Here is a 27566-nt window from a genome sequence, read left to right as displayed (position 1 = left end):
CGGTAGGGTTGTACTTGGAAACTGCCCTCAAATACAAAGTAAAACAAAGAAAAACGGTAAATTTCCTTCCAAGAATAAGGTTAACCCAATCGCTTTTGAAACGCAAATTTTTCTCCGTACATAAGCCTCTCTGAATATAAGCCCAATTAAGCCCCTCCAAAAATAAGCCCCTCAAAAAGGACCTTTAAAAAATATAAGCCCCGGGGCTTATTTTCGGAATTTTACGGTACTATGGTACAAATCCTAAATTAGTTTTCGCTCATTCCGCAAAAAAGGTAAAAGGGGGATAATTCTGAAGTTATTCCTCGATAATCCGTTCACTTGGTTCCGTTTGATTTGACTTTCTTTTGATCTGTTCAGTTCCCGCCTTTGATGTTCTTCAGAGTGAACTGGGAACGAACACGTGGACCATGTGACATGCGCAAATGCAATGGCGCATTTCGAGAAGATTTGAAAACGCACGAATTTTCACGACCTGTGAATGCAGTTGTCCAGTATTTCCTTTTACATATCGTTTTATCTGTTCTCTGAACGCCGAGATTTGTAGTTTCTCTCAACTTCTTGAGGATGGCGGGCCTAGATTTGAACGAAGTAGCTTTAAATTTAAAAAATACCCTTTCACCGGATGCAAACGTTCGGAGGCAAGGTGAGTTCATTTTTTGGTAGGTTTCATGTCAGCAAAAATTACCTTTGCTGTCGCTGTTTTAATCAGCCAAGTGCAACTAAAGAAATAGCGATGCTTATAATATCTTAAGTATGCGTAAGTCACATATAAAAGTTACAGTAACCGTTACTTAGTAACGGGAACAGAAAAACCTTCGTAGAGATCTAGAGGAGTTTTTAAAAAAAGTACAAATGAACGACATTCGAAAAGCAAAAAGTTGTCTTTGTAAAGTGACTTTATTGTACGAGATTGTGACCCTAGGCCTTGTAGGCCCTTGTTTTGGGTGCGTGGTTTTGAGATAGGAAGGGAATCAATTTAATAGCAGTTGATTTGGCAGTAAATAATACTGAAGATGGTTACCACTTGAAAATGTTATCATCAGTTTTTGCATACAGTCGTTTCACGATGATCATGGATCAGACGTACTTGGGCGTTTGACTTTGAATCAATTTAATAGCAGTTGATTTGGCAGTAAATAATACTGAAGATGGTTACCACTTGAAAATGTTATCATCAGTTTTTGCATACGGTCGTTTCACGATGATCATGATCAGACGTACTTGGGCGTTTGACTTTGTATTACAATAATTGTTGAAATGATCACTATTGCTGGGCATATTTCTGTAAAACTGGCAAGTGCCTAATAGCCTTTAGTGTGTCATCTTGGGGCAAAATATTGCAGAGTGGTGTGGTCAAATGAGTCATCACTTACTCATGTTTAAACTTGCCCTCCTCTGCTTTTAAAGAGGCACTAAAACTGGCCATAGATTAAAAATACCCATTACTTATTCTTTGAAAGTTCAGATTCTACTTGTCAAACATGACAGTCCAAGTCTGATTGGCACTTGCCTTACACATTACAGATGAATAATTTTCCTTTTTTTACATTAACCCATAGGCAAAAATAAGAGAGCATTGATTTCATCCCCCAAATTAGCAGTGTACATCATTTATAAAGACTGAAGTATGTTATTACCTTAAAAAGGTCTTAACTTCCTAAGGCTTCACTTAAGAATGTCCCTAGTGACTCCTGATCTAATGTAAAACTCTCCCTTTGATTTTCAAGCAGGTTTAGTGCAAACCAGATGGAGGATTTAGCAGTTTGTCATAAGTCACTAAGAGCTTTATTCCATGTACATGCAATTATTTATTGTTGGGAAATGAAAAGCTCTAACATATAAAATCCAGGTGCCTGCCAGCATTTTCAGTTCAAAAAATTTCCTTATCATCTATAAGGGCAAAAGTTGGTTTAATACCAAGAGCAACTGGGTGCTGCTAGAGCACAACCCAGAACTTTTTTCCAGCCTCTTGAAGGTAACACATTGTGAGTTACAGTGATGATAAAAGAAATTAGGTGGAATGGAATACATCTTTTATATTGTTTTGTTTGTTTCTATTTCTGTTCACGGTCATGTGACATTCTTAGGGGGATTTTTCCTTTCTTATAATAGCTTATACATTCATGTGCACATGACTAGTGTGAAATTTAAAAGGAACAATTCCCTGAAAGTAACATCACCTGTTTTGAAATCATGATGGGAAAACCAAAAGGTTATTTGAACAGGAAATTTTACCAAATTGATTTACTCAGATACAGGTATATACTTGTGCTGATAAAGTAATGTTAAGTCAGAATGCAGATCACATACTGCAAGTTTGTAGACTGTAAATTGAATGACACAGAAAACATTTTAATGACAGTGAGGTCTGCGTCATCAAATGTAAAACGCGAATTTGTACCACGTGACCAAGCCTCCCCTATACTTGTCATGGACAGTCTTGTAACAGTATACAATTAATAACAGCAACCTCAACTGTCTCATCTTGTGGTTCACCATAACATAGATTATTGTTGTTTGATATGATTTTGGCATCTTCTCTTTTCTTAAAACACCACTAAGATGAAAATATTTTAAGCAATAATTATTGGATGAGGTTCTTGTGATATCCGAAATAATCAAGGTCAAGGTAAGTGTTATCAGCTGAGCCGAAGGCTGAGGCTGATAACACTTATTGAGACCTTGATTATTTAAGATATCACAAAAACCGAATCTAATAATTGTTTTATTATGAATTGTTTTGAAGAAAACAACAACAAACACACAGTCACGAGGAACCTGAATTGATATTGCTATTTGAAATCATGCAGTGCGCACGCAACCTACAGATTAGTCAGTTATCTGCTAGCAGATTAACTATTGGAGTGCCCTCAATAATCTCACGTGAAAGACTGTTGGCGAGCATTGTCTCAAATTTACCTTCTGAATTTCTTTTTAAAGTGATTGTCTTTTGTATTGTTTATTATAGCGGAAAAGTTTCTTCAGTCAAATGAGGCAAAGGAGAATTATAATGTTTTACTGCTGCAACTAGTGGCTGAAGCTAGTACAGATGGGCTGATCAGAATTGCTGCTGCAATATCTTTCAAAAATAGCGTGAAGAGAAACTGGAGAATTGTAAGTTTTGATGTGTCATGTAAAAAATATTGCTCTACACAATGATTCCGGTAAATTTATTACCAGCTGGAAAATAAATGTTCTAGGAAGTGAATTTTCAGTGTTAAACAGTAAGTAAATTATCTTGTTGTGTTGTTTCAAATTAGGTTGAGGGAGAACCAAACAAGATCAGTGAACAGGACAGAGAAATAAGTATGATATTCTTGGGAGTGTTGCTTGATCAGTGATGAATTATTAATAATATATGACAGACCACGTATACTTACACAAATATAGAAAAGGTGCTACCAAGTTTCTATAGTAACTTATCACATGATTTCCTATCACATTATGTGAAGGGCAACAATGTTTCTTTGTTTTGACCTCCTTTCTACAGGTTTAAGTTTAATAAATGCAAGTTTGCTTCAATCCCTCAGGGTGAAAAGAAAGTCAGTTTTACAGCCTGCCATTCCAGCAAGCTGTAGCTATCATGTACTAGCCCACAAGTCATTTCAACTAGCCCCAAAACCCTTTTTGATTAGCAGGATTTATTACAATCCTTCTGTAATTTAAATTTCCCCAAAAAACAGCACTTGCGTGTTGGGCAAGTTAAGAACAAAAATCACTAGCCCAATAGCAAAATCCACTAGCCACGGGCTATCGGACATGACTTTCTTTGCACGCTGATCCCTGCATGGGCTTTGTCACTTGTTTTCATTTTGGTGTTTTTTAGATTCTCTGATTTAGCTCACACTGTTCTTTTTTTTGTAGTTAAAAGGGAAATTGTTGATTTGATGCTTAGAAGTCCTGAGAAGTTACAAAAACAAGTAACTGTTTTTAACTGTGTTTTAACGTTGTTGTCTCAGTCTACACATTTCTTAGACAAATGTTTGCATTTATTATTGTGTTGTATTCATCGGTGGAATTATTTGTTTGTTTAGCTCAGTGATGCTGTCAGTGTGATTGGAAGAGAGGACTTTCCTGATAAATGGGAAACCTTATTGCCAGTATGTAATGATTCTTTTATTATCTCCTTGTTGGCATTGTGTTCAGGTATACATGTATTATCTTTTGGTTACACTTAAGTCCTGCCTCATTAGTTCTAATAAATTATATTTTTTTAGGACATGGTCGCTAAATTTAAGAGTGGAGACTTCCACATAATAAATGGAGTTTTGCAGACTGCCCACTCGTTATTCAAAAGGTGTGTATTCCATGTGCATACCATGTACTTGAACATGCAAAGGCACCGTGTCATAATGGTTTAGTCCATTTCGTTTAGTTTAATTGCCAATTACTTGCAACAAAAGGTAACATTTGTCTACATGCATTAAGTATACTGAAGGGGAGGCCGAATGGGCATAATTTTTTCATATCTCCCCGCAACATTTTTTGACAGATCCCTTTTCTTGACAAAAGAAAAAAATGACACCCTTGATTATGAAAGTCATGGTTAGAGTAGCCTGCGAATGGCAGACGTTTCTTCTCTCTCGTCGCTGCTGAGGGAGGTTTCACGAGGAGGAACGTCTGTGACTCAGCGACAGAAATTCCATATTGATGGTGTCAATCAATGTTTACATAATAAATCAAGGAGTAATGGGGTTCCAAATGTAAATTTCTTCAATTTTACATTTCTCCTGGTCGATTTTGGTGAAGTGTTGTGTTGATCTGCGAATGAACTCCAGCAAAACTCCAATGCTTCTTCTAGAGGAGACTATATTAGAGATTCATCACGTTTACATTTGACCTTTGCGTCCTTTTGTCTTTTGTCTGTCATTCATAACCAATAGCTAAAACAATGAAACTACTCATCAGTATGGAATTTCTGTTGCTGAGTCGCAGACGAACCTCCTCGTGAAATGTCCCTCAGTGGCAATGAGTGAGGAGAAACGTCTGCCGTTCACAGGCTATGGTTAGAGTGCTGGACTTGTAATTCGAAATCTCTGAGTTCCAAGTCTGGCCTTGACCGCTAGCTGGATTTGTTTTTGGTAGTGCCCTGAGTTCAAATTCTTGGCCATGCTTGTAAATAGCCAACTGGTTTTCCTCCTACCAATTGGGATTCCTAACCTTTTTATTTTCCATTTAAATTTGTTTTTTCCATTAGCCCTGAAAAGCCCCATAGGGGAGAGGATAATTAAGTATTTATTATACTGGGTGGTTGGAAAATGGGTGGAACTAGTGAGGGTAGTAATTAGTAAGAATTGCCTGTTCCTTGGACCATTCTAGATACCGTCATGAGTTCAAGTCCCAAGAGCTGTGGACTGAAATCAAGATTGTTTTGGACAAGTTTGCTCAACCCTTGACAGATCTTTTTATGGTAGGTTAATGGCCATCATCTTTGCATATGGCAGTTATTGGTCAGGGTATGTTGATAAGTTATTTTGCATAAATGTAGTTCTTGTATCATTTCATCTGTGTCAAAATTATCTCCTATTTAAACAGTGGATTGAACTGGCTTTATAGAGAGGACTTGTGTGATTGTGACATAATGTTAAATGGAATGTTTTTGACATATATGTTGTAGTGATAGTTTGCTTAGTTGAAATCTGGTAAAGTTCTTAGTAGCACACATCTCACAGTTTGCTGAAAGGCACTCACAGGTTCAAACTCTGGCTAGGGATTTTTAACCTTTTAAGCCCCAGTGTCCACATACAAATTCTCCACACTAATCTCCATACATTTCCTTGAAGAATTAGTTGAGAGAATTTGATAATTGATCAAAGTATTTTCAGCGTGCAAAGAAAGTCGTGTCTGATAGCCCAGGGCTAGTGGATTTTGTTATCGGGCTAGTGATTTTTGTTCTTAACATGCGTGACTGGCAAGTGCTGTTTTTTGGGGAAATTCAAATTACAGAAGGATTGTAATCAATCATGCTAATCAAAAAGGGTTTGGGGGCTAGTTGAAATGACTTGTGGGCATGCTAGCTACAGCTTGCCTGAATGGCAGGCTGTAAAACTGACTTTCTTTGCACTCTGATTTTCCTTGTAGTGATCATTTCATTAACTCTCATAACCTTTTATGTTGATGATGAATTGGTATTGTTAGGAGAGAATTGATGTTGGTCACTCTTGGGACTTAAAGGATTAACCTTTCCCTCTTTACTTTTATTTATTATTTTCTTTATGCCTTTTACAGATATTTATACAGTTTTATTTTTATGGTCAAACAGGCAAAACCTTGAACACTTGAAATACATGTATGTCGGGAATATTTTGTTGTGTTAAAACCAATCACAACAAAGTTCAGAACATGCAAACTAGTCACAAAACATTCTTGCTTGCAGTTTAGTTTCTCACACTTGATTGGCTTTTTTCTTGCAAGACAATAACATTCCAGAAATATTTCTGGTGTTCATGGTTTTTGACTGTTCAAGTCTCTTTGAAATAATGTACATTGATTTTGTTATTCTCAATTTGTAGAACATAATGGAAGAGGCTAATAAGAGTGCTTCTGATGTGTCCAAACTAAAAGATATTCTCAGTTCTATCTTGCTCATCTGTAAGGTCTTCTACAGCTTGAATTTTCAGGTGAGTTGGCATTTTACAGAACTTAAAGCAGTGTTTTTGCTCAAGCAACTTCTTTTTTTTAATATTTATTTATTTTGCTTCTGAATACAATGAGAAAGGTTTTACACTTCCATTTAACAATCATAGCTGATCGGAAGAGTGTGACTGTTGGGGCAGAGATCTGTGCCTCAATGACAGAAAACTGACATTCCATACTGATCATATAAAAACTTTAATGTGCTGTGGTGTGGGTCTATTATTGTCTCTTTTGTAGCCTGCAAGCAAGCTCTCCATTTGGGGGGTATTGTGAAAAGTACCTGCACGAGTGGCATATGAGGGGAGACGCGGCAGCAGGGGGCGGGGGAGAGAAAGGAGAGCTTGCGACTATCTCTCATAAATTTTCATTTCCACTCCAGAAACCCCAGGACTAGCTGTAAAGTGTGAAAACTGTCACCACAAACGTGCCGCAAATTAGAAAAGTGACAACCGCCTGTCAAGTTTCCTTTTGAGTCAAGATTTTTTTTGCTGTTCTTCCAACGAGTCATCACACAGTTCTTTTCTCCATAGTTGATGTAGAGCTCAGTTTAAGCTGCAATCCATTCTTCGAAAATTTGGATCTTTAAATCATTATTCCTGAGAATTTAGAATTCTGCTAAAAACACTAACGTGCTAGGCCCAGCATGACAAAACTTTGAGGAAACCATCAGATTCAGTGACAAAAGAAAATCGCTGAATAAATATTTTTCAGATCCAGTAGGCACTTTTGAGAGAATAAGATAGCCTAAAACCCTTATTTAACCGCAATGAAGAGCTTTGTGTTTCAAAAAAGGTAAAAGAAAACGCTCTTGCACTAGAGGGCAAATCATGCCCACCAGAAACAGTTACCGCAGAAAATCAATATGCATGTCATGACCTCTCAGTATGTAATAAGTGGCAAAATCACATTTGCTCAGTTAAAACTTAACCCTCCAGGGCATAATCTATCCGCCAGACACAACAAACAACATTTTGCACAAGGTAAAAGTTGACACTTTCACACAGCTTTGCGAGAATTACACCAAACAAGCCCTTCTGCTTCGAGGACTGTAACATTTTTTTTCAGTTCCATTATGACTGGCATGAACAACCACACAGACGACAGTTATCTCTCACAGAAGGAGAGAGCTATTCCCCTCCTTTGCTGGTTTTCTTTTTCTGAGTGAGCTCAGTGATCGCTCGACATAAAAAGTGTTTTGTTGTGTTTCTTTATTTTCCGCGAAAATTTAGGGCAGGCCAGCAAGGCCTGTTATCAATCAACTTTAATTTCCGGAGCGTCATTTTCAGCCAATGGTATTTCCCTTTGTTTGGGCAAAGTACAAATGAAAAGTTATGAGAGATCGCTGCAAGCTCTCCTTTCCTCCGCCACTGCTCACTCGTGCTTATCGTGCTTGGGTGGTTTGCTTCGCTCGTCCAAATGGAGAGCTTGCTCGCATGCTATCTCTTTTGTTTCACAAGCACTTTTTCTCTGCTGGCTGATCCATGTAATTGTCACCAAAACAATAGCAATTTGCAGATTGCTTCACACTAGCAGTATCAGAAGTTAGGCAAGTGTTCCACTGATTCTGACAGTGTGGCATTGTTTTAAATGTAGCCTCACTTAAACCCAGCAGATAAATTTTGAAATTAATATTGCAAATCTCTCAATATTGTTTTGGATAACAGGACTTGCCTGAACACTTTGAGGAAAACATGGATAAATGGATGACAAATTTTCTTATCCTCCTTACAATAGACAGTAAAAAACTTAAGATAGAGGTGAGTATTATTTTTCTCCTGTTCAAGTTTAACAGTCTTATATTAATAATTTAGCAAAGCTATCAATAACATATTATTATAATAATAGTAATATTGTAAATGAAGTGGTATTAAAAACATACATTGTTGAAATCTTGAGTTAGTAAAAAAATAACTCTCATGTGTCTTTGTTTCCAGGATACAGATGAGACTGAACCAATAGATCTGATCAAGTCACAAATCTGTGATAATGTGGCACTTTATGCACAGAAATATGATGAAGAATTTGAGGTAGAAAAACGGCTTCTAATTTTTGTATTATAATAATTATAATACTAATTAATAATGATTATTATTATTGTTGTTGGTTTGCATGTGACATAATCAAAAAAAATTTCAAACTAAGACTCAACATGAGGAGAATGATGCTTTTTTATTCAGTGACACAGGTGGCTCAGAAGAAAGAGCTTTAAGTTTGATGTTCCTCCAAGGGACACCAACATAGACACTGCCTACAAAGCACCATTTCTCCAAATAACTTGCACTCTTTAAAAGGAGCTTTGCTTGTCTAGTGATAGCCTGAGAAAACAGCCATCATTTCGTGACACCACCAGTGCTTTCCCCTGCAAAATGACATCTGAGAAACAAGCACAGAAATTTCGTACTGAAAATGCGACACTACCCGGATTTGGGTATTGCTCCTGATTGGTGTTTCCGTGTGGAAAATTTGCTTCAACAGTCAGAAGCACTACTCAGATCTGGATAGTGATGCATCATCATTATGCAATTTCTGCGCTAAAAATTTCTTAGACCTCGTGTTGTAAGGAAACCAGTGGGAAACCTTTGAGTGAATTTCACTGTAAGGCTGAAGTTGACTACAATTTATCCAACCATGCTTTCCTTCCTTGTGAAAATGCTGAGAAAAAAACACACTTAACACTCAAAAGGTATGATTTACATATAAGGCGTCAGGGGTAGTGTATCAAAACAAGGTCCACTTCAGCCTTGTTTCACCTTTAACTTTTGCCAGATGAAAGGTTTGAGGTATGAACTAGATTTCTGTTTGGTTCTTTGTTTCACCCTCATATTTAGTGAACTTTTCATCTTGTTACTCTTGTTTGGTTGCAGGGGTATCTGCCGAAGTTTGTGGAGGCAATTTGGCATCTCCTTGTCTCTGACTCAACTGAAAAAATAGCAAAGCATGACATTGTAAGTATCAGCATTTGTCTTAGGTTTCTAGTGTTCTTTTGACTTTGGAACCCCAGAGTCCACCCTTCACCCAACCCCCCCTCCCCCCAACCCCCATGCTGACCAAGAAGGACCCTGGTGGAACTCACAGTATGCACATGTTAAGTACAGTGACTGTCACAAAAACAAACTTGGGGGCATCTTGTCTCATCTCTTCTGTTAAACACCACTGACAATAAACACATAAAATGATCCAGGTTTTGGTTTTTAACATTTATACACTGAACAAGCCCAAAGAGAAAAGTATTTTGTACATTTGAATAAAAACACAGCATATAAGCAAGTGTTATTGGAATAGACCTCTTTTACATCCTATATCCTATTGGATCCTTACTCACAAGTGGCATCCTTTGTTGGTAAACTTGATATTTTTCATCCACTTTAAAATGATGACTGAATACGTGAATGTTATGATAAAGGTTTTTCACCTGCTCTGGCGAAAACATTTAGTGCAGAAAATTCCAAACTCAGAGCAAAACATTTGTGTCTCCTCACTACGCTGATGAAGTGTAACTGATTCAGATGAAATATTCATTTGTTTTTAACCAACTGCCTCGTTTAAGTGGAAGGTGGGCGCCTGGGATACCCAGGGGCTTCCACTGTGGCTAGCCAGCCCCTAGATAGAATACTGCCCCCATGGCTGGCAAATCCTCACAACCCAGCCATGAGCCCCCATTCCAGGCACCCATCTGATGAAACAGTGGAAGGAAGAAGAAAAAGGGTTGGGATGGGGGGAAGACGCTAAATGAATTCTGCTCCACAGACCACTGCACAAACGCTCGGCGAAGAACTCACCTATCCTAGCAGTGTACAAACTTAAGCTACCATGTACCATGTGAGCCTGCACTCATGGGATTGACTGCTGGATGCCCGCTAACTCGTGGGCCACCTGACCACTAAGCTTGTGGACTGCTTGATCGCGAAACTTGTGGACCGCTTAACTGCTATGCTCGTGAACGTCTTGACCACTAAGCTCATGAACCGCTTGACCTCTAAGCTTGTGGACCCCTTGACCGCTAAGCTCATGGTGGTTAACTTAGTTAAATTACATTTAACCAAATGTAATTTTTTGCTTTGAGTTTTGAAATTTTCTGTACTAAATGAATATATGAAATTCATGTATTGGAATCATAGAACGAAGAAATAAATACAAAGAAGATCACAGTTTAAGACACAACATATGCAGCTGGGAAAAGAAAGACTGAAAAAATTCAGGCTTGTCTCTGTGATGCCAGCGCAGTACTCTAATAAATAATTGAGCTAACAAGCCAACTGAGAGCTGTTCATAAAATTGGTTAGTAAATAAATATACAGTACTCAGGAAAGATGAAGATGAAATAATGAATATATGAAGTTCTGTGAATGATTTTGTTAGTGTGTTCTTAATTATTTGCTTAATTTACAGGTTGTCAGTACGGCAATTGGGTTTCTTGCCTCTGCAGCAGAACGAAGCAACTATAAATACCTGTTTGATAAGCAAGAAACTTTAAAAAGTATCTGTGAAAATGTTGTTGTCCCAAATGTAGAGTTTAGAGGTGAGTTGTGAGATTATTAAATATTGGTAGTAGTTTTAATAATTATTTATATGTCATTACTGGAAGATGATACAGTTTTCCCCAGGTTCTACATTTGAGGATTATTAGAAGTAAAGATTCCTCCAAGTACGTGTTAACATAATGATTGTTTCCAAAAGTTTGTGTAGTAGCAGCAAGGCTGTTGTTAAGTACCTTATATGATGATGATGATGATGATGATGATGATGGTTATATCATATTACCATAAATATTTTCCCCCTTTCAGAGGAGGATGAAGAGGTTTTTGAGGATAATCCAGAGGAGTACATCAGAAGAGATATTGAAGGATCAGGTTAGCAAAGATTAAAATGGTTCTGACCTGTGTTCACAGTGCATTTGTCATCTTTTCTTGGCAAGCTTCTCATACTTGTTCATAAATAACATTATTTCTCATAGATGTTGACACACGACGACGTGCAGCCTCAGACCTAGTGCGAGCACTATGTAAATTTCATGAGCAGCGCGTCATAGAAATATTTTCTCTTTATGTGGGCACTATGCTTCAGGTTTGTGTTTGTTAATTTTACAATGTAGCAGGTCCAGGCTATCAAATTCTGTCATTTTTTCATTATTATTATTACAAACATTATTGCAAATGGTCATTTTACATAGGGGTCTAATTTGCTCTGTCACTAATCACTAATTATTAATCACTAATCACTTAGGTGTGATAAATGCTGTCAAGTATCCTAATAATGCTGAACTCAAGGCTGTCAACAGCCAATCAGATCACAGAACCTTTTTATACTGAACTGTTTTCTGTCACTTTTTTTTTTAGCAATATCAGGCTGACAGTGAGAAAAACTGGAAAGCTAAAGATGCCGCAATATTTCTTGTCACATCACTAGCAAGCAAAAAGCAAACTGCTAAGGTAATCTCTGCCTGTGCTTTAAATTTATTAGTTGCTGTTGTTTGATGAGTTGCTGAAGGTTGTCGAAGCAACATGCCGGAAATACAGAAATAAAAATTTTGAATAAAATTCAAGTCTAATGACTGAGTGTCTCTACAGACAGAGTCTCCTCAAATGCATTAAAAAAGTCTCTAAAAACACTTAAACACAAGGTCTGTAAATTCGCTACATTCCTAACAGGAATTGAGGGTAAGTTTGTACTTTCTTTAAAATGCCTCGTATAGGGGTAGATTTGCGGAGTTGCTTTTAATCATGATAATCTCGACTTTGATGCCTATAAAGCCTTTGTTCTGGCAGAAATAGATATGTTTTTTCACAGAGGAGTTTTCATTATTGAGATGTTCTTTTATGTAATGTTGGATCCATGAAGCATGTCATGATGCTGTTGATCAGTGAAAGCTTGGATCTCAATTTTATTTTTGAAAACAGCAGTAAAGGTCTCATTAGAACGATATCTTTATTCTTTACATGCTTCAGGTTCAGTTATCACTGGAGAGAAATATTCCCCCTCCTGGCTGATAACTTTTTCTTTAATGGGAGTCAATTTTGTTGATTTTGAATTATGACAGTCATGGTATTTCTTCCCTGGATTATGGTTTTTTTTTTCGTGTTGTAACAAATGTGTCTTCTTTTTCATGTTTTCCTCTCAGCATGGGACAACACAGGCCAGTGAACTTGTCAATTTGCAAAGCTTTTTCACTGCAAATATTTTGCCAGAATTAGAAATAAAAAATGGTGAGTGCTGAGGGTATTTTGTTCATAATTGGTACAGTCTTTACATGTACTAATACTGGTAAATCCTTGTTTACACTGATTTTTCCTCCCACTAACATACCAAATAGTTTCAGAGAAATTCTGTTTTAAAATCCCCAAAATTTACAAAGAATGTATGAAGCAATTTTTGCAAAGAGCTGAAACTTGAAGAAACTGCTGAAATTATCAGAGATTTTTAATTTTTGAACCTAATTTACAAGTATATACTTTATATCTACATGTTTAATGGACTTACTTGTTTGCTAATAAGCAAAAAATCTTCACAATGACCTCAGCATGGATTCGCCTATTGTATCTATCAATCTCCAATTTACCAGTGTAGAAGTCCAGCAGTAAGGCTGAGTGATCAGAGTGCTGCACCTGAAATCCTGCGGTCCTTTATTTAATGAAGTTTCATATTATAATAAATTATTATGACTAGTATTATGAGATCCTACGCAGCTTTTTGGCCTTCTTATACTGTAAAACCCTGCCTTTTGACCACCTCATAATAAACCTGTTTAGCTTGTATGTTTTGTTTCCCAGTTCAGACCACGTGATGTTCTCCAGGGAATTTGCCTTTTGTCATTCCTGTTATGTTCCATTTGTTTCTGGAGTGCCTTTGAACTTGCTAAAAAGTGTGATTATCCGCTGACTGAGGAATGAAAAAAGTGAAAAACGTTTTTCTTGCACAGGGCTGGGGGTATGGGTTCAAGTGTGTAGGGGATCTTTAGGTAACATGGCATTTCAGAATTCAGTTGTTTTTGTTGCCATCCTGATTTGCTATGGCCTTACCTGCCCCACCTAACCCACCCTTCATGTGTTTTCTGGATTGTTGTAGCATTTAAAGTAGTACCTTGCTTCTGGGTACTCTTGTACCTAATCTTAGTTTCTTTTCAGCCTTTTTATTAGCTCTTGTTTTGTGCTGCAATACTGGTAATTTGTGGTGTTGATATTAAAAGTTGTGCTGCATGGTTGGCTTTGCATGGTTTCCAGTTGTATGTGAGAAAGATCAATGCACTTGCTTTCACCATGAACAAAGCTATTCCCATTTCTTTAGTTGCCTTTTTACTCCCAGTTAATTAGCAGTAAGTTATAGTTTTCTTCCATTTCAGTGGATGATCACCCTGTCTTGAAGGCTGATGCCATCAAGTACCTCATAGTTTTTCGAAACATGGTGAGGTTCACACAAGTTTTTGTCCAATTACCTTTAACAGGTTTTTTTTCAGGCGGGTGTAAAACATCTACCTGACAACACTCAGCTTTAACTGCCGTCATCTCACTACTTATATTACTTACCTCATGCCTGCATGATAATAATGATAATAGTTTAAAAACCCATCGCCAACAGATGGGTGTGGGGAAGGTGCCTGAGTAAACTGAGGGAGCCACAAGCCAGCATGAAGGTAACCATGATTACCCTGTGAGCGGCAATTTCCAGGCACCGTTACATTGAGAACCTACCAGAGGTAGGGAAGAGTTGGGAGCCAAAAGGCTTTGACACAAGCACAAGCAAAGACAACGCATTCAAAATGACCCGACCTCCAAAAGAGCGTTTTAAAAATACTGGGGCCCTGAAAAAGCCCTAAGTGTACCCCACGTAGGATTAGCAATGGAGACTGCTGGCCAGCATTGTCTCATGTATAACCTCGCCAAAATTACATTTAGCCACATTAAATAAATAATAATTTAGATTAGAAGGGTTGTAGAGACCTGAAGCTGCTAGTCAAAGCTTGCCCTCTAGATATCTATCCAGCTTGAAGATCATGCTGTGTGGCATAAACCATATAATAATTATTGGCAAATGCATGTGTAAGAATGTATTTTGCCACATTGTTCTTAACTAATATTACATGTAGGTGAAAAATGACATTTGCCATAAGTTTCAATGTTGACTATTGCTGCTGTTCATTCTCTTTAGTTATCCCGTGAAGTGCTCATCCATTGTCTGCCATTGCTTGTCAATCAGTTGACAGCCAAGAGTCATGTGGTCCACAGTTATGCTGCTCACTGCCTGGAGAAGCTGTTTACTCTCAAGAGTCCTGGAGGAGGAAAGCCGTATGTGACCAGCTCAGTTGTTAAACAAGGAATTGTTTTGTGGACTTAGGGAGCCTTAGCAACCACAGTGGCCATGCAGCAAGGAAATCAAATTAAGCAATAGTTTTAATTTACAAGAAAAACAACAACTTTATATGCCCGTCACACTTTGGGTACTTTTTTTGGTCACTTCATACTTACAACATGAAGGGTCCTTATGCAACAATGGAGGACAACAGCACATGAAGAAAGTCTTTTCTTTTTCTGAACTTGAATGCAGTCTGACAAGAATTCAACTCCAGGAAAATTTTGGGCCTACGTTTGACAAATGTCTGTGTTCTTTTAGCAGTTTTGTAAAGCATTTTTTTTATAGAAAACCAAACAGTTGCAAAAAATGAAAAGGTTGGGTCTCTGATTTGATAAAACCAACAATGCAGTGTTACATTTAATAGATAATAATATTATAACAATAATAATAGTAATAATAATAATTTTAGTAATATTTTAATATAATTATTGTTAACCTTTGCTCGTTGTAGAATCCAGAAGACTGAAGTTGAACCAGTTTTAGAGACAATGTTTGTCAATCTCTTTAATTTGTTGCAAGTACCTGGCTCCCAAGAAAATGAGTATGTGATGAAAGGTAATATTTGCAGAAGGAAATTACTTCTTGTTATTTTTCTGAGCAAAAATTGATCAACAAGAGGCAACTAATCTCCAAGAACATTTTAAGATCCTTAAGTTAATGCCAAGGAAAGTTTAAGTGCCTCATTTGTGAGATGCTGTTGATTAAGAAAAAGAGACCATCCTTAAACATTCCAACCGACTCCATTCCAGTAAAACTTTTCACTTATTTCATTCTTTTATTCCTCAAATTTAATGTTGTGTTTCACACCTTCATTTCCTATTATATTGTTTCATAGTCTCTTTTATTTACATTTGATAATGGTGACAACTCATCGCCAAAACGTCATGTTTTAATAGCGTTGCTTGTTATCCAAAGATTGGATGACTTTTTAAACTGCCCATAACCTAAATTAATTATTTGAAAAAGTCTGTTTTTGTTTGAAATGCAAAATAGTTTTGAATACGTTCTTGTAGTCATGTTTTATTTTAGTTAACATAATGAAAATTTTTAGGTTCTAGACACTTTAAATAACAGTTGCAAGTGTTTTATCTGTTACCTTACAGCTATCATGAGGTCATTTTCATTACTCAAGGAAGCCATGTTACCTTACTTTGAAGTTCTAATCAATAATCTGGCTTCAAAGCTAATGCTTGTCAGCAAGGTAAAAGACATTTTTTGTGGTATAATTCTTTTGGTGAAGGGCTATTTATAAAATTTTGAAGGAGCAAATAACTTTGGCATTCTTCAGTAGCACTTTTTTTTAATTGTAAAGAAGCATTCTTTGCTTTATTACTGATTACTCTGAATCACGGTACCCTGTAACAGCTTCTCTGTTTGCTCCCAAAAAGATGCCAAACTTATTGATACTTAGGCTCGGTCACCATGGTGCAGGGATGTCTTTAAGAGACAGCTGCTGCCTAATTTCACCAGGAAAAAGAGCTTACCGCCAGCTCAAACTGCAAACGAAAACAAAGACATAGAGGAATTTTAGAGATGCAGTTGAGTAAAAAAGCCATTGAGTAAAAAAGTCCTGAGTTCAGCTCTGTGGTCAAAGCCATGTGGTGTGTTTACGGCCAGTCAGTATTCTCACTGGCTTTTTCAAATAACTAGTCCATTATGTGGGCCACAATATAAAGCTAATGATCATGTTACCCCGGTATAGTCTTGAGCGATTTATTTATTAATTTACACTCAACAGCATAACGGACAGAGTTCCCACAACAAAATGTACAACTTTTATACTACTTCTGCAACTTACCCTTTTTAAATGTTTTTTTTTTCCCCATAATTATAGAACCCCAGTAAACCACAGTTTAACCACTATCTGTTTGAGGCAATATGTTGTGCTATCAGGTTTGTGTGATAAATTCAAAGGCTGTGACTAGAATGTTCGCCCCAATCAAGTTATTGTCTTTTAATACTTAAACTTGGTTAAGAAGTCTTATAACTTCAAGTAGCAAATACAACAAGGGTGAAAACAGTATTATATTATAGGACCTGTAGCCACATTTTTGGAATAATAAGCATTGTAATCCTCATCTGTATGCGCTACACTAATGAGTGCTTACTTGCCAACGGTGTATTACAGTGTACTTACTTGCCAACAGTGTTTTTAACATACTTTACATGGCATTGCTCATGACATTATTTTTGAATGCAAACTGTTTTTTTAACCCCTTTTAAGCCCTAAGTGTGATCATCATCAAATTTCTCCCTGTAATATGAATACTTTACAAAACACATTGGTGATAAGAATAAGGGACATGATCACACAAGATGAATCTAATTGATACTTCAACAGATTCTCTTCACTTCTTCTACAGGAAATGGATCAGGGCAACAAATGAGAATGTGAATTTTGATGTTAGGGTTTTAAATAATAATTGAACTGAGTGTGATTACAAAATGGGACGAGCACACAGTGTGAGTTCAATTTGAAATCACAAGTTTGATTTGAGACCAAAATTGCACGACACGAAGTTCAATTACCACTTTATTAAAGCCATTTTGAAAACTCAGAATTCAGTCGATAACAATGTTTTATTGATCAAGTAGGCAGTTTGCTAAAAATTAGCAGAAACAAAAAGGCTCTTACATCTCATTGTGTATTTGAAACAGATGCAATAATTATAGAGCACAATTGGTGCAATTTAAAACAAATGATGTGATTTAGAACATGAATGACGTGGTTTAAAACAGATGTGATTGGATGAGAAAATGGTGTGATTTGTGAATAAACCACACTGCTGAGGGCCAATCAGATTGCAGGGATCACCAGTGATTTCAAAATGCATATAATAAAGGTTTAAAACTGCTTTAGCAGGCTCATGATGCTGTTGGTAATCCTATAGGACCACCTTGAACAGGAAAATTCTCCCCACTACCTCTACAGGAAAAGTGTGGGGATAACGAATGAGAATCTGAATTTTGATATTAAGGTTTAAAGGGTTTAAACTGCTCTAGCAGGCTCATTATGTTGTTGAATGATAATCCTATGGAACCACCTCGATTTAATTAGTCATGATTTAATTTGTTGTGTTTTGTTCTGGTTCTGTTCATTATTATGCAGAGTGATATGCAAAGAAAATGCGTCCTTAGTGGTGGGATTTGAAAACATGTTATTCCCAGTCATTCAGGAGATTCTGTCAAATGATGTGACAGGTGTGTGAAGTATCTGTGATTACTGGCATTTAAATTTCCAGAATCACTCCACCTCTTATTTTTTAAGGCTTATGCTTCTATTTTTGTTTTTGACAAAGCAATATTGCCCTTTGTTCAGCTTCAAGCCCATTGAGGGATCACATGACCTTAATCACATAGCCCCTGTGGAATGATGGGACCTAGGGACTAGGCAAAGGTTAATCATTACCAATTCAAAAGTTAGAATGACAATAATAATAACCTTGCTATAACATTGTCCAGCAGGGAAAGAGCGCACCCTCTTTATTCTAAAGTTAATGCAGAAAAACATCCCAGATGTAATAGAAAGTGAAACTCTAATCTTCCATTTTTGCAGTGTTTTGCCTGCTTCTGTTGTCTGTGGGGCTGTCACAAAGGGCTAGTGTCTAGGGCCGAGTTGTTCAAAGCTGGGTTAAGATAACCCGGGGTTAGTGCGAGATTTGAATTCAGATTTGAAAATTATCCAAGAAAATGCTTTTGAGCAGAAGAAAAAGAAACCAGGGTTAAATTTAACCCCAGGTTAAGCGCTAATCGGCCTTTGAACAACTGGGCCCTGCAGGGATTTTTTCTGGCTACTACAGTGGAACCTCAATATAACAAAAGGCCAAGGGACTGGCAAAATTTGTTCACTGTAACGAGGTTTCCTTATTATCGAGGTTATTTCCATATACCGGTAGTTTGCTATTACTGGGGTAAATAAAATTGTTCGTGAAAATACCAGGGACTTTGTTCATTATATAGAGGTTCCACTGTATACGCATTAAAGCAAAAGAGCTTCCCAGCTACTGTTCAATTCCCTGCCTACTATTTTAAATACCCAGCAACTTGGATTCTCAGTGATAGCTATGCATTTGTCCGTGCCACCATTAATTACTATCAGATGTTGAGTCAAATAGATTGGCTAATGTGAATTCAATCTTATCTTTCAATTACAGAGTTTTTGCCATATGTTTTCCAAGTGTTATCACTGCTTCTGGAGATACGACAAAATGAAATTCCAGCTCCCTACATGGAGTTGTTTCCTCTACTGTTGAGTCCTGTCCTTTGGGAAAGAAATGGTACAATTTGATTGTTGCTAGTCTTTTTGGAACTGATTTACGATGGTAAATTACAGATTAGCCTATTTTGGCATTAAATTATGTTTTTGTTACACCTTAATCTAGGCAACATTCCTCCTTTGGTGCGATTGCTTCAAGCTTATATTGAAAAAGCCAGCAAAGTTATCATTGAGACCAAAAAAGAGGTAATTCCCACTTCCAAAACTAAAAAATAAAAGTAAAACAAAAGTAGGTTGATTTTGATCGTCTGAGTGAACGTAGTCCTGAATAGGACTGTTGTTGTTGACAGTGACTGACCTTTCGACAACCTGTGGGGTAGCCATCCTCAGAGTCAAAGTGGATTGTATCACTTCAGTTGATGGTATTATACTCTGGTTATTGATCTGATTGGTCAATTACATCGCGATGTTATTGGTCGTCTGTCAGTTAAGCCATGATGTTATTGGCTATGAAGACACGTAATCACTAATTGGTGCGTTTCGATCCATCTGTTGTCACATTTAAACAGTTGTCTATTGTTAGTCAAATTGTCAGTTCTCCAGTTGTTCACTCTTAATTAGTTTTGCTTGATCTCGTCAATAAGTCCTTTGTACGGTGCTGGTAACTGTTAACTGTTAACTTCTCGGACAACATCATGATTTTGTGCTACTTAACTACTTGGCAGACATGTCACACTGTCTCATTTTGCATGGGTTTAATGCTTAGTCCTTACCTTTCTACATCTACACTCTAGACTGGAGATTTAAGTTTGTTTTGTAGAAATTGTGCTTTCACATGGGCCATTTAAATGGGGGCTTACAGTAACAACCCCTTGACAAAGGTGTTGTGTAATTTTCAAGTTGTATAATTCAAATATTTAAATTGCTGGTAACTGTTTCAACTTGCAAAATTAATAAGCAGGAATGAATGGCTAATAGGGACATGCTCCATCAGCTCCAGTGGGCCCTGAAGACTTACTTTTGCCCTTGGGAGACAAAGAAATCTGTTAGTTTCTGCACAAAGATCCTAGTTTTTTTTTAGCTTTTCAGTTACCTTTAAAATGTTTAGGGTTAGGGTTAGTTGAGAAGATAATTATATAAGCATAGCCTTGCTTATTTGCAGAGAGTGTGGCGCAACAGTGCAGGGTCTTGGCAAGACCAAAGTATACCGAGACATGTGGCTTGGAAGGAACACTGTTCCTTAAAGCCATTAGAGATGTCTTAAATTAGTTTCAAAAGAATTACAGACAGGCAGGCAATTTGACTCAAGTACGCTTCTTTGTTGCATTGATCCTCCAAGAACCTTCAGGCTGGGACCATATCTTTCAGTGTCTCTTGACATTACTTTGTACATGTGTAGGGTGACAAGGGGGAATTAATGACATCACACTCATAATAAATCATACATTTCTTTTCCCAAAAACAGATGGGACTGTTAGGAGTTTTTCAAAAGCTCATTGCCTCCAAGAGTAACGATCATGAAGGATTTTACCTTTTAGGCAGTATGGTGGAACACTTTGAACCGTGAGTAAACACTGGGATATATAAACTGTATACCATTGGAAAATTGCTAAAAAAAAGTTTCAGATTTTGGCAGTGTCAAGGCTCTTCTTCTTTTATGCTGAAAACCCACTTGGTATGATTTTGAAGAGTTCTGCTCCTTCCGAAATTTTTGAGACAACTAGGGGCTAGTGGCAGTGTCATTTCATCAACAGCCAACTGATAGGTCTTGTGCCTATTATGAACATTAACTGCAGTAGAGGTGCATGTTGCAATATGATTGCACATGGAAAGGTACATTGTGTAACCTGCCCACTGGATGGACCATTACTGTCCCAAAATGACCAAAGATTTAGTGCATTAACTGTTGTTCCTTTAATTTGTTAATTGGCAGGTCATCATTAAAAGAACATATCAAGTCTGTATTTATGTTGCTGTTTCAACGGTTACAGAATTCAAAAACTACAAAATTTGTCAAAGGTAAGAAATATGCCACTACTCTATTATTGAAGATTGTCTTATGATAATTGTATTCATTAGGCAAACATTTAAAAAAAAATGTATTCAATGATCTTTTTTCCATTCACTTATGGGCACTTGTAGCTAAAGGGTAGGGAAAAGACAACAAGTGGACTTCCATTTGTCCTTCTTTACACCTTCTTTTCAGTGAAAGTTTTTACTTCCTTTTAGAGAGACACTACTGGGACTAGGGCTGAGTGTCCATCTTATCCTAAACCTAGTGTCTGTATGTTCTGCAACACAGTTTTTGACAAGGCTGCACCATCTCACAGATAACTATGCACCATTTTTGCATCCAAATTGTGTCAAGAACATGGCATGTTTAAGAGCAGCACTAATGTAAACAGGAGCATTTTGAAGGTGGTGTCTGAAATCATCTAAATGTTATCTGACAAAGGCAGCTTCCGATTATGTCACAGGCCACAGCACACCATTACAGATTGTCTAGTAACCAGGTTTTAGAGATGCCTGGTTCAAGCTGCAGAGGTATCTTTGCAGGTGTTGGCCTTATAGAGGTGTAGAAGTGTAGAGATCTAGGTGAATTTAGGCACATAACTTAAAAAAAAATGTTTTATTATTTGAATATCAATTTATTGCACTTGATCATTGTTTGTTTGCAGTCTATTTGCATTATTTGTGTGTATGAGTTGTTTACAGTAAAAAGTCAGGTGAAATCACTGGCTGCTCCTTGCCATTTTTCTTTTTTCTGCTAGGTCTGCTGGTGTTCTTCTGTCTCTATTCTGCCAGGAATGGAGGAACTGCTCTGATGCTGACTGTTGACTCAATTCAACCAGGGTAAGATACAACTTCTTCATCATAAATATTTTTTTTAGCCTGAGATAACAGCCAACATTTTTCAGCTCTACCAACGGCTGCCCTGTGAAATGAAGTCTCGGGAATGAGCGTAGAAATGGAAGTAAACCAATCATAAGCACTATCCAGATCAGAGTAGTAATACTACGCTTAGTCCTCAGATGTCATTTCACAGGGCAACCATTGCTGACGTGGCAAAATGTGTCAGCTGTTTTCCCAGGCTATATTTTTGTCACTTTCTAACTGAGGATCTATGTCACACAATAGCCAAATTCATACAGTGTCAGCTGGCCTTCAAAAATGTTAAAATAACAGTTTAAAACATTAAAGAAGCTGAGTAAAATAACAGCAATTAGGAGACATGGATGGATAAAAATGAATTAGATTAAAACCAATTGCAATCGGGCTTTTTGAAAACTTGTTAGCCTGGCATGTCATTCTTCAGCTTTTGTTTCTTTATAAAGTCCTCTAACCGTCGATCTTCCACTTTGAGTTCCTCCCTAACTGACTTATTTGTTCTGTGCTCCATCCATGATACTTTTAAAATTTAGAAATTACAAGCTTACATTAATTTTTTGCAATAATTAAGTTATTGTCAGCTTTACTTGAAATCCTTGACTCCATTACACTTGTGTATGAATATTATTTTTGAGACGACCCCATCATTTTGTTTGTTTGTTGTTGTTTTTGTAATGTTTTTTAAATCTGCAGACTTTTTGGAAATTTTTTGGAAAAGATTTTATTCCCTGATGTACAGAAGGTAAGCAATGCTTCCCAAAGTGTAAGCAATGTAAATAAAAGTGATTATAGAAAATGATTCAAAAGGTACCTGAAAAAAGCTTTAAGTGATTTCTGATAATTATAAACTGCTAGAAAAAGTCTTAGGCTTGGTTGCAAAGCAATAAACATTAGATTAAACGATAAAGTAACTTAGGGCCTCTTCCCATGAACCATTTTAATGTTGCATACGTTGAATGATTTTATGCAAAATCTTGCCGATTGACTGTGTCAGTGAAATTTACTGAAGTTTTAATAGCAATGGCAGAACTTTATTCTTTCAGCAGAGAGAATACAGTCTGATACAGCACTGGAACCTTGATATTGTAAACCCCTATATAACAAAGTCCTCGGTATGAAACGTGATTTTCTTCACCCCAGTAATGGTAATGTATATAGAAAAGCACGTCCATAACATAACAAAACCTCGTTGTAGCGAACATATTTTGACAGTCCCTTAGCCCTTTGTTAAATCAAAGTTCCACTGTATAGATGTAACTTATTCTTTTATGTTACTTGTTAGGTGTCTGGAACTACAGAGAGAAGGATTTGTGCTGTTGGCATGATCAAGTTACTCACCGAGAGCCCTGACTTTCTGAAGACTTATCATGATCTTTGGTGAGTGCATTCCCCTCCCCTGCTAGTCTTAAACATCACCCACCCAAGGCTGTGCTTTAGCAATGTCTTGTGGCCCTTGGTGCCTTACTTTTGCTCCTGGACAACTTGAAAATCTAAGTTTTCTCATAGCAGAAGTCGTATGCCAGGCACACTGGATTTCACAGGAGCACTGGGCTCCCTTCAAAAATTTTTGTAGAGCACAGTGTAGCCTCCTCAAATTCAGTATCATGATCGCCAAAATGTTCATTAGTTTTGTGCAATAACATACTCAACTTGTTCGTCAAATCTGCAGGTTTTTTGAGGGTGGATTTTTTTCAGCATATGGATGCATGTAGCCCTCACTTTTGCTGTTTGAATCTTTAATTGTTTTTGAAGATTCAAACAAAAAATAAAAAATTCCAATGGGCAATGGCAAGCCGACAATACACACTTTTGTTTTTAATGAACCCACACTGCCTGTTTGCAGTTTTTTCAAAATACATTATTTTTTTAATTAATCAATGGCATATCATTACTGAATTTTTTTTTAATGTTAGCTAGTTTTTAGATAACCATGTACTTTTACCTCTAGGACGCCTTTGTTACAAGCATTGATTGGGTTATTTGAGTTGCCAGAAGATGACTCCATTCCAGATGATGAGCACTTCATAGAAATAGAAGATACACCAGGTACATTTTCTTACAATAACTCAGTTGAAGACCATCACCAGTTGAATATCATACAGTCAAACTGTACATAGCCTGTGTTGCAGCCGGTCCACGCACTCTTCAAGACCATTTGTATAGACAGAAGGTTTAGAGCGTTTGCGATGCAGGCAAACAGTACGTTGGAAAGGCTGTCACATGAATGCTTTTTTTCTCAAATCAGTTTTACTTGTGTTTTTTATATTTTTGTGTTCTAAACCAGGATATCAGACAGCTTACTCACAGTTGGCATTTGCGGGCAAGAAAGAAAGAGACCCATTTTCTGGAACAATACCTGATGCTAAAGTCTTCCTTGCACAGTCACTGCAGAAGCTGTCCTCATCTGAGCCTGGGAAGGTTAGACCCACTGTCATAATCATTGCCTAATTTTAAACCAAGGGGGAAGGGTACATGTCCAGTTATTATGGGATGACCAACAAGAAACCCACTCAGTCAGAAAGAAGAAACCGAGATTGAGAAAATCCTCAAGTTTGGTGTTGATCGATCGGGCGTATATTGAACGAGATACAGCCATTCTAATACTCCAAAATTTACTAAGAATTAAACCGGACACTGTGTCCAACTATCCATACATCTGGTATTAAATTTTCTAGTTTTTGAATAGATATATCTTGTTCAATATTGGCCCAATTAACACCAAACATAATAAATGGACTCATACCCAGTCCTCCAAGGCAAAAATATTTATTTTGAAGGTCTGAGAGCAGAGAAGCGATCAAGGTTGAGTCATATGCCATTTTTCCTTGCATCCAAATTGTCTGGATTTTTGCATATGACATATTTATAAATTTGCTAAGATTTTGTAACATTGATCATCAGAAATAATGGGATTGACCCAAACGATTGATCAATAGACCTCGTCACGGTTTTGAAGGCCATCTTGATGAGGAGGCAACCGCATTAGAAATTACTGTGGTTGCATGAGAATTTAATGTCGAATAATTTCCATGAAACGGCTGTTTTGAAAAAAATGTAAATTGTAAACTAAAGGTTCACTCCTAGGAATCTACTGAAAAAAATTTGAGGGCATTACCTGCAGCTACATGCGCTATAACCACTTTTTAAACTTTCTATACAGTCATTTGTCTTTAAAAATTTTTCTTCCTGCCGACTAAAATTTCCCAGGAAAAACTGCAGACAAATATATGGAAAATCTAAAGCAAGCGTCTGGAGAAATTTTAGCATAGGTATACAGCCCCAAAAATTTAGTAGAATTCTTCGCTGTGTATAGCTTTAGTTTACAATTCATATTTTGTTCAGAACAGCCATGTTAAGGAAATTATTTGACGTTACATTCTCATGCAAAGACTGTATTTTCTCATGGGTTTGCCTACTCGTCAAGATGGCTTCCAGAACTGTGAGAAGAAACCTCTAAGCATGATTGCAAGGCTAATGCGGGAAACTTCTTGGTTAAAAGACAATCTTGTACCACTCAACATTGAGATCTGATTGGCTAATTCTCATTTTATTGATCAACTGCACCACTAAAAGGTGATTTTTAACCCTCAATACATACCTGAAATTTAAATTTGAGGGAGGAAGGGGAAGCAGGTATCATTTTCATTCTTCATGTAACACCAAGGGAAATTGTTCCAGACCTACCGTAAGCCCCCCCTCCCCCTTCCTCCTCATTCTTCACTACCTAATCAATAAAAACTGAACTGATCCAGTATAGTTTATTAATCTGCTGGAAGTTCGGACTCGTTTTGATCTGTGGTTGCAAGACTGCTAACGTCATGCGCTTGAACATTTTTACTTTGCGTCCAAGTTCTTTTTGGAGAATTGATACCATCTTCTGGTTGTTTGAGAAAGCAGTATGCCGCACAATTTTAGTAAATTAATTAATTAATTAATTTAATCTATTAAGCCCCCCTCAAACGTGCTTGAAATAAAGAAGCCCCCACGGGGGCTTAATAGAGGATTTACGTTAAATGTCTTTATTGATTTTTAATTACACAGCTGATTCATTCCAAAATCAACACAGAACTCCATAAAGATGCTTTAGGATTCCTGCAAAATTATCTCCAAGTAGCTGGTATTACGCTGAGTTAAACCTGCTTGCTGAATTCAGTGAGAGATCTTGTAGTATGTAGTGTTAAAAGACAGTCTTCAAGTTGAGATGTTTCTCAGCTCATGGACGAGAGTGCTGAGTAGTATATGGTATTCAAACAGTTATATTGAGCTTGATCCTTAATCTCAGAACAGTGATCAGAATTTAATTCTCCCGAGAATATTCCTGCTTAACCAAACGTAAACATCATGAGAAGATAATTAATGATCAGCAAAATTTCGTATCCCTCCATTTGTAAACAGTTTTTCTTGTCAGCATTTCAGTAAAAAGAAAATATATATGAAGAAAAGTATGGCGAGTGCTGTTGTATGGAGATTACTGCTTTTAGGGTGAAAAAATAGTGTTATTTTTCATCAAAATTAATTAAGGTCATGCTAGGCTGCACATTAGAAAAGTGCTGTTCAGGAACTTTTACTTGAGTTATCACCCTTTTGAATTTCCAACCTGTGCAATATGATAAATGTGTCTACAGAAATGTGCCCATTTCTCAAAGCGTCTACTGAGTGCAAAGTCTCATTCTTCACTTCTGTTGATTTTTGCACTCCCCAAGCAAGACCACCTGATCAAAGTTTGAAGATTATTGCCTCGTGTATCAATATTGCTTTTGTACTAATCCTGCTGGAATTATAACTGTTACAGTGTTATAGTGACTTAGCAGCTTAGTATAATGCCAAGAGTTTTTTATAATATTGATATCACTAAGAGGTTGGTTTTCATGCTATTTCTTTAATATTAGAAAAGACTAAGACCAATAATATTTGTTTTAACAAGCAGAGTAATTTGCATTTTTGTTGCAACATGGACAAATACCCGAGTTAGACAAACTCTGGTCTACAGTAAGGTGTACTAGCTTTAGGAGAACACACCAGAAGAGTGAACAAAAAAAATTGTAGACATTATAATAGCAGTATTTCAGCTGTTAATGATTTTTGGGCCTTTAAATAGCTAGCAGCTTCCCATGATATTATTCTTATTAACCCTGTAAGTCCCAAGAGTGACCAATATCAATTTTCTCCTAACATGTCAATACATCATTAAGAGAAAAGGTGATGAGGAATAACAGAATGATCATCAAAGGTAACATTCTTTGATCATTCTCTAAACTACTTCCTTAAGGAAATGTTCAGTGAGATCGGTCTTGAGAACTTTTGTTGATTTTGGGGTTTAAAGGGTTAATTGACCACTGTAGTTGCAGACTTAATATTGGTATCACAGCCACTAAAGAATATTACATTATTGCCATTATTGGTATTTTTGGTGTAACATTTGTACAGTAAAAATCTTCAGATAGAGTTCAATAAAGTAAAAGAGTTAATTATCTAC

The 27566-nt window shown here is 36.9% G+C and overlaps 1 protein-coding gene across 2 annotated transcripts; it reads left to right on the top strand.

The window, feature by feature from the left end:
- The first annotated feature begins 442 nt into the window (after nt 1-442).
- LOC140951404 (exportin-2-like) lies at nt 443-27566 on the top strand. 2 transcript variants are annotated; one of them, XM_073400645.1, is made up of 32 exons: nt 443-646; nt 2972-3117; nt 3264-3309; nt 3868-3923; nt 4038-4103; nt 4221-4300; nt 5323-5413; nt 6516-6623; nt 8304-8396; nt 8574-8666; nt 9504-9584; nt 11029-11158; nt 11424-11489; nt 11594-11703; nt 11976-12068; nt 12758-12842; nt 13976-14037; nt 14782-14918; nt 15437-15540; nt 16089-16186; nt 16820-16878; nt 18095-18186; nt 19140-19262; nt 19368-19447; nt 20667-20764; nt 21135-21220; nt 21973-22054; nt 22784-22832; nt 23373-23467; nt 24039-24136; nt 24375-24508; nt 26132-27566. In XM_073400645.1, exons 1-32 carry the CDS (start codon nt 568-570, stop codon nt 26222-26224), a joined length of 2913 nt encoding a protein of 970 aa, XP_073256746.1. In that variant the 5' UTR covers nt 443-567; the 3' UTR covers nt 26225-27566. The 2 variants fall into 2 exon arrangements, with proteins under 2 accessions (XP_073256746.1, XP_073256747.1); XM_073400646.1 differs by lacking the exons at nt 443-646; nt 2972-3117; nt 3264-3309; ... (1 more) ...; nt 4038-4103; nt 5323-5413 and having other exon boundaries at nt 4282-4300.

This window comes from Porites lutea, chromosome 11 (assembly GCF_958299795.1).
Source record: "Porites lutea chromosome 11, jaPorLute2.1, whole genome shotgun sequence".
Classification (NCBI taxonomy): domain Eukaryota; kingdom Metazoa; phylum Cnidaria; class Anthozoa; order Scleractinia; family Poritidae; genus Porites; species Porites lutea.
This window is presented reverse-complemented; position numbering and strand designations above follow the sequence as displayed.

Excerpts from the sequence above, each read along its gene's own strand:
- LOC140951404 (XM_073400645.1), top strand. The coding sequence starts at position 568 with ATGGCGGGCCTAGATTTGAACGAAGTAGCTTTAAATTTAAAAAATACC. Across the intron at positions 11,490-11,593 it reads AAGAGATATTGAAGGATCAG|ATGTTGACACACGACGACGT; the intron begins GTTAGCAAAGAT and ends TATTTCTCATAG. Across the intron at positions 18,187-19,139 it reads TCTGTCAAATGATGTGACAG|AGTTTTTGCCATATGTTTTC; the intron begins GTGTGTGAAGTA and ends TTTCAATTACAG.